Source organism: Arachis ipaensis, chromosome B08, assembly GCF_000816755.2.
Source record: "Arachis ipaensis cultivar K30076 chromosome B08, Araip1.1, whole genome shotgun sequence".
NCBI classification, from domain to species: Eukaryota; Viridiplantae; Streptophyta; class Magnoliopsida; order Fabales; family Fabaceae; genus Arachis; species Arachis ipaensis.
Window position 1 is genome coordinate 4,410,884 of NC_029792.2, and position 9,235 is coordinate 4,420,118.

Sequence of the window (9,235 nt, forward strand, 5' to 3'; positions counted from 1 at the left end):
ATGTATTTCAATTTTCATATAAGCATATGGTATAATAATTATGACACTACATTATTAGTACATTCATTCTTCAAGAGTTATTACTGTATCAAATTAATGCCTATTATCTATGTTTTAACAATGACTTGTTCATTCCAACTATTGTTAGTTAATATTGTGAAATAATTGTCGAAAATGAAGCATTAAAGATGGTTGTGCATGGAAAAGGATTGACAATGAATTTGTAGCATAAAAGATGGAAGCAAAATTGCGAAACATATGGAAGATGAATCCACATTGCACATGATGATGAGAACAACTTGCGTAGTTGAATTGTTCTTCTTTTGTTTCTTTACGAAAAAGCAGGGGTCTTTGTATTTGTATTCATCCAACTTCCAATCCTATCCATTATCCAATCAGAGACGAGGAACCATGCAAAATTTGGCAATTATGCATTCACATAACTAACCTCCACATTTAGCAAACTACTACGGAACAAGTTTCATTTGGTATTAACAAAATTAACCACCATATAACAAAATTAACCACTACTTTATCCATATATATCTTAGTTGTTGAGATTTTGCATTTTATTATTGTAAGGGCAGTTGATTAGACATAATTTTTATTGAATGATTGTTAGAGACAAAACGTACAAAGTTGTTGATGTTGCAAACAGAGTGATGAAAGCAGATAATAATTATATACAACTGTTTGTTAGCAACAACGGTGCATGATTGCATGAAATAATCAAAGAAGCTTCAAGTTGAGATATATTTTCCGGATATAAAAAAAATTATATGTTGTCAAATAGGATTTAGCTAATATTATTATTGAAAAATTTTAAATATTTTCATTTGATGAATATAAAATAAATACATAAAATTAAAATTTTAAATTTTTTATATTTTCAATAATTTTTTTTTTGTTTTATAATCGACAAGTACTGTTAGGGAGAATAACCATCCGGATACTAGGAGAATAAACATCTCATGTCATAACTCTTGACCTTTTGGATCTAGAACTCTAGTACCATATCATGAAACCACTTATCCCAAAAGCGTAACCTGATAGGACAATGTAAGGCTTGGTTTGGTAAATCTTTTCGAAGAGGTGCATGTGCTTTTTAAAAGCTCAAGCTCCTCATTTTGTGTTTGGTAAATAAAAAAGATCATGTACTTGTGCTTATAACTTTTAAAAGATAGAGGTACTTTTGAAAGCACCTAAGATAGAGCTTTTCAAAGTTGGCTTGTGCTTTTCAAAATTTAAAAGTCTAATATAACCTCATATGTTAACTAATTTTCAAATTTAATGCTTGCATTTATGTCTATTATAGTATTTTTAAATTTTAAAAGCTATTTTACCAAATGCAATTGTTGTTGCTTGTGATTATTAAAAGTAATTTTTAATTTGATTTACCAAACATAAATGCTACAACTTTTAAAAAGTCATCTTTTAAAAATTAGCTTTTATAAGCTACTTTTCAAAAGTAAAAGCTTTACCAAACTAAGACTAATAGTCATATTTCTAATACTTTCTAAACTTTCATTGTACACGTTGTACGCTTAGACTCCCTATGCTTATTCTTAACATGTGTCTTACCGTTTCTTTAATCATTTTGTAGGTTGTGGTTGGTTGTGAGTTCCTGTCGAAGTTGCTCATTGAGTGTTGACTAATCAATTATTCAACCCTCATTACTCTGGGTAAAATGGCAAGAAAAAGCTGTTATGTGTATTAAGTGTGTGCATATTTTCCTTTTCTTTTTCTTTTTTACTTTCGATATTAAAAAGTGATCAATAAAGAGAAAAGAGAAGACAAAATGGAGGTGTATGTATAAAAGAAGTGAATGTAAAAAATAGTATAAATATTATTTCTTAATAAACTCATTCAAATAGCATGTGCACGTAGATGATCAGTTAACAAATTAATCATGGTGTATTTGTGTATATTTATAATATTGGTTTATATATTTTTTAACTAAATAATTAATTATTAAAATAATTAAATTTATAATATGTGAAGTTAATATTTAAAAATTATTAGATAATTGATAAATTTAATTAAATTATTATCTAATAATTTTTAATTATCAATTTCACGTAAAAATAACTGTACGTGAGTGTTTACTCATTACACATAATTTTACAAAGAGTGAATACCCCACCTGGCCTCTGACAACTAACTCGAAAGGACAACGAGACCCCCAAAAAAAAAAACACCCAATTCGGTCCTTGATATTTTTTTTGGAACTGATTAGCTCCTGTGTCAAAAAAAATAATATTAACTTTTTTTTGACACAGAAACCTCGTTGTCCTTTCGAGGTAATTGTCAGAGATCGAGTTGGATTTTTTTGTCAAAGACCTCGTTGCCTTTTTAAATAATTCTCAGAAGCTATTTTGGGTTTTTCTCTTTTACAAAAAAATGTTTAGTATTAGAAATTAGTAACCAACTTTACCAGTCCATAGGAAGTGTGGGGCCCTCCAAAATCCCTATAAATACATACACATACTCTAACTTTTGGTAGCCACAGTCTTCCATGATCACTAACTATAACTTGTAGGCCATCAACCCTGCATTTTAAGCAGAGTCACTCTGTTCCAACAATGCCATCATTGCTTTCCTCTTCTCTCCTTCAAATGCTTCCTCTTCTATTCTCTCTTATAATCTCACTCATGCTTTGTGGAATCATTGCTGATGAGTCTCCACCTTCACCTGGCTACTACCCTAGTTCCCAAGTTAGTTCTGTTGCCTTTGATCAAGCTTATAGAAACCTTTGGGGACCTCAGCACCAAAGACTAGACCAATCTGGCTCACTAACTATTTGGCTTGACTCTTACTCTGGTACATTATTAAATAATGTGCTTCAAAAGAAAATGCTTGAAAATTTTGCTGAATTGAAATGACACGTTCATGTAACCATGTAACAACTCTATAGCATTATTATGCTTCTTAGACATTTTGAATTTGTTTGTTTAAAACAGGAAGTGGATTCAAGTCAATCCGGCCGTATCGATCCGGATACTTTGGTGCTGCCATTAAGCTTCAATCTGGTTACACTGCAGGAGTGATTACATGTCTCTATGTGAGAATCATTAGTGTATAACTCTTTAATTAAGAATCAATTATGCTTCGTGTACACTAAAATCAACTACCAAAGTCAGCTACCAGTATAAAATACATGTTTGAATACAAATACAAATTGATTGTAGCGTACGAATAACATTTTTTATTAAGAATATATCCATTATTATTAATTAATTTGGGAATTGCTGTAGCTTTCAAACAACCAAGACTACCCAGGAGACCATGATGAAGTGGACATTGAGTTCCTTGGTACCATCCCAGGTAAGCAATATGTGCTGCAGACAAATGTGTTCATGAGAGGAAGCGGAGACAAGAATAATGTGATAGGAAGAGAGATGAGGTTTCACCTTTGGTTCGATCCAACACAAGATTTTCACCACTATGCTATTCTATGGACACCCACTGACATCATGTAATCTTTGTTACATATTCATAACATTATTATTATTTTGTTATGATTGTTAATATAGATGAATTTGAATGCAGATTTTTGGTGGACGATGTTCCAATAAGGAATTACCCAAGAAAGAATGATGCAACATTCCCTGAAAGAGCAATGTACGTGTACGGATCAATATGGGATGCATCATCATGGGCCACAGAGAATGGTAAATACAAAGCTGATTACAAATACCAACCATTCATTGGAAGATACAAAGATTTCAAGCTCCAAGGTTGCACCACTCAATCTTCCTCCTCATGCCAGCCACCCTCACCTTCACCACCTGGCTACAATTCACTAAGTCCTCAACAGTATAATGCAATGCAATGGGTCCAAAACAATTACTTGGTCTATGACTATTGCCGTGATCCCAATAGAGACCATACCCTTACTCCAGAATGCTAATTAATTATTTATACTCTTAAAGGGGATGGTAATTGAGATGACCCCACCTGCTTAATTAAAGTGTAATTGCAAGGGCAGTTGAGCGTCCAAGCCACCCCCAACATTCAAGATTGTGATGTATTTGTTGTTTCTGCCAATTGTGTGTTTAATTTTCACTATTACTTATTGAATTAAATAATTCAATTTGGATGCATGTACCAAAATATATATATACATCAATTTGTATGCTTTTTCTAATATAGGACTATATCTCTTATCTTTCTTTCTATACATTTTTTGTATTTATTTTTCTTAAAAGTAATTAAATCAATGATAGATATATATAAACAAAAATTCGAATTCATGGTGTGTCATGTATAAGAGAAAAACGGACCATGTTCCCTTGAAAGTTGAAAGTAAGCCGTGTGAAAGATAACTATTGGACTATGTTGCTGAATTATTGGACCCCCCCAAAATAACTATATATTCAATATATAACAGAAAATGATAGTGTTTCTATCACATAGAATTTTCTCAGATCATTCTTTTGATTCTCATTACCATGCGAGTATTAGTTTAGGGTTTTTCTATATGTCATGTGATAGACACATTAAACTATATGGTATGAGCAAATTTTATACATGCCTCATTGGCTCCTAGGCCAAGTTGAAGTGTATTTGATATTTCACGTGAACTAATATCGATCTTCCCCCTAAATGGCATCTTACGCAGTTTAGTACCATGGATTTCTGTTTGATCTCGTGAATGACCAGAAACCTTACTTTGTCGTTTAATTGTGGCATTGTCAAATGTCACATGAATGGAATTAGGATACTACCATAGTTGCTGCATTTCCCCATGCCTTGTTTAAAAAGAATGATTTGGATTCATGCAACTTCATTGGCTTCACACACTTTCCATTTTGATCCTTTGACTTTGTCACGGCCTCACGGGGGATACAAATACAAAGGCAATGTTTGTTTTTCTCCATTTTCTTTCTCATAATTTGTTTTTGTTAGGCACCGTATCTCCTAGCTCGACAGGTTAACGAATAATTCGTTGCGAATCTGAATTCCATTTAAAGGTCTGTCATGAATTACTACATACACAAAACAAAATTCGAACTCCAATACTTATTTAAGCGGACGAGTCAACCGATCACTTTGATTTTCTTATAATTATTCTGTCACCTCGTTGGGCGCTCGTTGGGCGCTTTGATTGGTTAATTTATTTTTATTTTTATGTTAATGTTTTTTTTTCCCTATGTTAATGATGATCTGTGTGAAAATCCTAAACTGAAAAAAAGATGGTCTTTCTTTGGACTTCTGTTTTTTGGTAAGGAGGTCTTTCTTTGGACTTTATCATGGTATTTATCATATCCAATGATTCTAGACCTTCAAATAAAATTGTACTGGATTTGGATGCTAGATTAAAGAGATAAGGAAAATATGAAGCCCAAAACTGTAGGGTAATTGCTTCTGGACAAGGGCCTAGCCCATTGAAAAAGTTATCAGTAAGACTCTGTCTCATTGAAAGGGCCATGTGTTTCTCTTATCTTTATTTGTGGATCCATTTTTTATATATTATAAAAAATTTAAGAAAATTGATCAGCTATGTGATATTGACAAGGGTCAGTCATCATTTGGTCTTCAATTTCATGAAGCAATTTAATTGAATATGTTAAATTATTTAGTAATTTGCAGGCATTATCTTTGCATGAAGATATCATAGATTCATAGTACTCACCTGATTAACCAAATTGGGTTGGTCCCCTTGATTTTACTTTCCTATATTTTACTACAGAAATTATTATTCTTAAATATCCTTTTGTAATTCTCAGAAATTATTTAGAGTAACGTACTTTGAAATTTCAATTGAGTTCTTCCACTAATGAGTAAACCATGTTTTGGAAATTTTAAACAAGAAAACAAAGACACTTATGATTCACGGATTCACGGATTAGGAAAGAAACAGAGACTGCACAACTTACTGAAGCTTTGATAGCCAATGTTACTAACATAACACGTTAATAGAGGCGCTCATGCAACGAAAATAAGTTATTGGGAGTTGGTACAAAAAAGCATTTTGGTACAAGAACAAACAGAGAGAAAAAGACAATGAAAATTACATTCCATTACAGAGTGGCCAGCTAGCTTTTAAGCTTTAGCTACCTACCTATTTTTGAATGCTGACATTAAGCATTCATTCACTCATAAAAACTACACTCCAATGCCACCGTTGGATTCTTTCTCCCTCAATTAAATTTCACGTCCATTCCTCACCTTACCCGTGACCACACTTATTCACTGCCTCAATCCAAATAACAACAGACGTACACATTTCAACTTCTGACAATTCATCACTTCTCAGTCCCAACACCAAAAAATATACATATACTATGACTGTTTATTTCACATCCATATCATGAATTCATTTAATAATTAGTATGGTTTATTTACATCGGAAATTAATAATTATACAACAATGGTTGCTTTGCCATGTCATAAAGAATAATAAACCCTCCACGTTAGCATTAACGAGCTGGACCAAAAGTCGCTACTCCATAGTTAATATCCATCCATCTACCCTCTGTGTGGTGTGGTCCCCACTGACACATAGCCAGAGACCGAATTCAAAATCGAATAGCTGTCATCCATCATCATATGCAGCCAGCAATTCCAAGCTGGGAAGAACTTTAACCCGAAAGCCTTACGTGTCACTCTCCAATTCGCCAGAAACTGTAGACCTACCGTAAGACCTACCAAGCTTCTCACTCAGACTAACCAGAGTCTGCCACGTGGCATCCCCTTCCTGCACCTCCTCGTTGAACATCAGGGCCCGCCTCGTTCTCGGGTCCCACAGGTTCCTCTGAATCGCCGTGAGGTTCGTCGCTGCCACGCGCTCAAGGATCCTCCCAAGCTTCCCGACGTCCCTCTCGGCCACCCTAACGGAAATATCCGGCCACCTCACGGCAGACGAAAACGGTAACCGAATACCGTCTGAGATAATTACGGGCACGCATCCTAATAAAACAGACTCAACCAGTCTGGGACTCCAGGGGGCCCACCCAAGTGGACACAAACAGAAAACAGACCTCGCTATCTCTGACTGGTAACCGGCAAACCTATGCCTCTTGAGGTAAAATCTCCGGTCACCGCTGAATTTACGCCATATCACCGTCCTCACTCTCCTAAAAGAAACAAAAATAGAAAAAACGTCAATTCAGCAAAAGTTTTTCAGTTAAAATCCAAATGCGGCTTAATTATTGATCAATGATGAGAGTGTGGGGTCATTACTGATTAATTAGTAATTACTTACTTGCTGTAAAACCTTCCGCTTATGTTCTTAGGATGAACCTCCATTTTCCCACGGAAGAACGCAAAAATGTCTCTGCGTCCGTTCGCCGGAGAATTCTTAGCAAGAGTCTTCCGTACACTTTCCGGCGACACGTAAGGCGGTATGACTACATTCTCAACTTGTTGGCACGGGTGCTGGTACTCAACGCCGAACGTCTGCAACACTATTGAGTTCTTCATTATTTCCAGTATCCCATGCTGCATGGCCACATCTTCCTTCAATAAGAAAAGAAACAAGAGAGTCAGGTCATTGGAACTAAGGAAGAAAGAAAATGCACGCAAAAAAATGTGTGGAGTTATTAGGTAGTTACGAGATTGTGGAAACAAGCGCCAAAATCATGGGAAGCGACGAAGACGTGGTCGGATCCGGAGGTGCGGTTCCAGAAAGGGTGGTGTGTGGAGATGAGTTGCACCGCGGAGGAAATGAGGTTGCGGGCGTGTGAGATTGAAGGGAAGCCATTGACGGTGCTGAAGTTGCAGGAGACGTAGACCGGGACGAAGAAGAAGTCAGCTTGGTTGGGGTCAAAGGTTCGAAGGTCGCTGGTCAAGAGTGCTCTGTGAATGGCGACTTCCGACGCAAACAAGTGAGTGCTGCACCTCTCGTTGGTTAACCAATCTGTGTTGTACTTTGATGGGAGCTCGTAGATGAACACCTTCATATTCTTGAGTTTGCTTGCAATGTTGCTGGATTCTAACAGTGTACGAGGTACAACATGGGATTTAACGAAGTTCTCGGTTGGTTCTGTCTTTTGGGCGGTGGTGTTGTTGTTATTGGTGATGAGAAAAGAGGTGAAGAAGTAGAGGGAGAGAGAGAGCCATAGAAGCCATTTGTAGTATCTGCAGAAGCAGCTTCTATCTTGTTGTTGCTGTTGATAATGCTGATTGAGCTTGTTGTAGTTGTAGCCATGTTTGTGATGAAAGAGGTTCATCTTCACATACAAGCCCCTACTACTACTACTACTCTTTGGGGGTCTCTGGTTTTTGTGCTGTTGTTCCACCATTATTGAAGAGAACCAAGAAATAAGATAAGAGTAGAAGAGGTACAAACAATTTTATTATTGCTAGAACTTAGCACCAAAAATAAAACAGTTGGAAGCATTTATTATTTATTAGTACGTGTTTTCGATATCTGAATTCCGAGACTTCACTAATTATTGAAGAGGCATTATTTAACTAATAAAAAAAACAAAATAGGAAAGGGGAAAGAGAATGGATTTTAGAGGGTGATGTTTGTTTTTTGAGAGAGTTGTATGTGAGTGAGTTCACATGGGGATGATCAGAATGTAGCTTGGGCCTTATGTATGTAGCGTTCTTTATTTCTTTATTTCTTTCTACAAATTAAATTAATCTAAATATAATCATGTGATGAGATATGATATGATATGTCAACATGGTTTGGTTCCTGATCAGCATATCAATTAATTAAGCTCTAGACTTCAAAACCATTCTAGTAGTGTCCATGCATTGCACCACATAAAGCTCTTTTAGTAACATCAACTAACAATAAGGCTTAAATACACTACAACATACCATGTGAGAATGAAAATTAAGTTTGGAGTAAACATGTGCAAAAAAAAAAAAAACATATTTATCGATTATATAACATTCTTGAATCCATCAAACTCTAACCGTTAGTCCGTTACTATAGTTTAGTATTGCTTAAGCAAAGTTGGATAAGATAGATGCTTAACTAATTATTTAGCTCGTTGTATATGTAGTATCTTCGATTAGCAGCAATTAATGACCTCATCTTGGACCTGCATAAACAAACAGTTGGAAAGTTAGAAACCAGATCGGAATATTGAAGGAATAGAATAGAATATATGAGTAGAATTCAGAATTAAAGGACGCAAAAACTGAAAAGTATAAGAAATAAAGAGGTATGTGGGCCGTAGCATTAGCATATTTGCAAAGCTCCAAAAATAATAAACCCTTTAGCAAATTAATTAGTGTTGATCTCTTATATATAATTAGCTTGTGTATGTCTCAA

General features: G+C 35.1%; 2 protein-coding genes across 3 annotated transcripts; one reads left to right on the forward strand and one right to left on the reverse strand.

Moving 5' to 3' along the window:
* Positions 2,480-4,144, forward strand: LOC107612809 (xyloglucan endotransglucosylase/hydrolase protein 31). The gene is made up of 4 exons (XM_016314560.2): positions 2,480-2,820; positions 2,961-3,061; positions 3,255-3,475; positions 3,550-4,144. Exons 1-4 carry the CDS (start codon positions 2,583-2,585, stop codon positions 3,908-3,910), a joined length of 921 nt encoding a protein of 306 aa, XP_016170046.1. The 5' UTR covers positions 2,480-2,582; the 3' UTR covers positions 3,911-4,144.
* Positions 5,922-9,182, reverse strand: LOC107614117 (probable glucuronoxylan glucuronosyltransferase IRX7). Of its 2 annotated transcripts, XM_016316345.2 has the most exons (4): positions 8,937-9,182; positions 7,557-8,231; positions 7,208-7,461; positions 5,922-7,079 (listed from the first exon to the last, which is right to left on the reverse strand). In XM_016316345.2, the coding sequence occupies exons 2-4, from the start codon at positions 8,172-8,174 to the stop codon at positions 6,599-6,601; spliced, it is 1,353 nt and encodes a 450-aa protein (XP_016171831.1). In that variant the 5' UTR covers positions 8,175-8,231; positions 8,937-9,182; the 3' UTR covers positions 5,922-6,598. The 2 variants fall into 2 exon arrangements, with proteins under 2 accessions (XP_016171831.1, XP_016171830.1); XM_016316344.2 differs by lacking the exon at positions 8,937-9,182 and having other exon boundaries at positions 7,557-8,890.

What these genes read in the sequence shown, in the direction of transcription:
- LOC107612809 (XM_016314560.2), top strand. Translation starts at nt 2,583, where the DNA reads ATGCCATCATTGCTTTCCTCTTCTCTCCTTCAAATGCTTCCTCTTCTA. An exon ending in TTGGCTTGACTCTTACTCTG is followed by an intron (nt 2,821 to 2,960) that starts GTACATTATTAA and finishes TGTTTAAAACAG; the next exon opens with GAAGTGGATTCAAGTCAATC. An exon ending in GAGTGATTACATGTCTCTAT is followed by an intron (nt 3,062 to 3,254) that starts GTGAGAATCATT and finishes GAATTGCTGTAG; the next exon opens with CTTTCAAACAACCAAGACTA.
- LOC107614117 (XM_016316344.2), bottom strand. Translation starts at nt 8,246, where the DNA reads ATGGTGGAACAACAGCACAAAAACCAGAGACCCCCAAAGAGTAGTAGT. An exon ending in GCGCTTGTTTCCACAATCTC is followed by an intron (nt 7,462 to 7,556) that starts GTAACTACCTAA and finishes TTCTTATTGAAG; the next exon opens with GAAGATGTGGCCATGCAGCA. An exon ending in AGCGGAAGGTTTTACAGCAA is followed by an intron (nt 7,080 to 7,207) that starts GTAAGTAATTAC and finishes TGTTTCTTTTAG; the next exon opens with GAGAGTGAGGACGGTGATAT.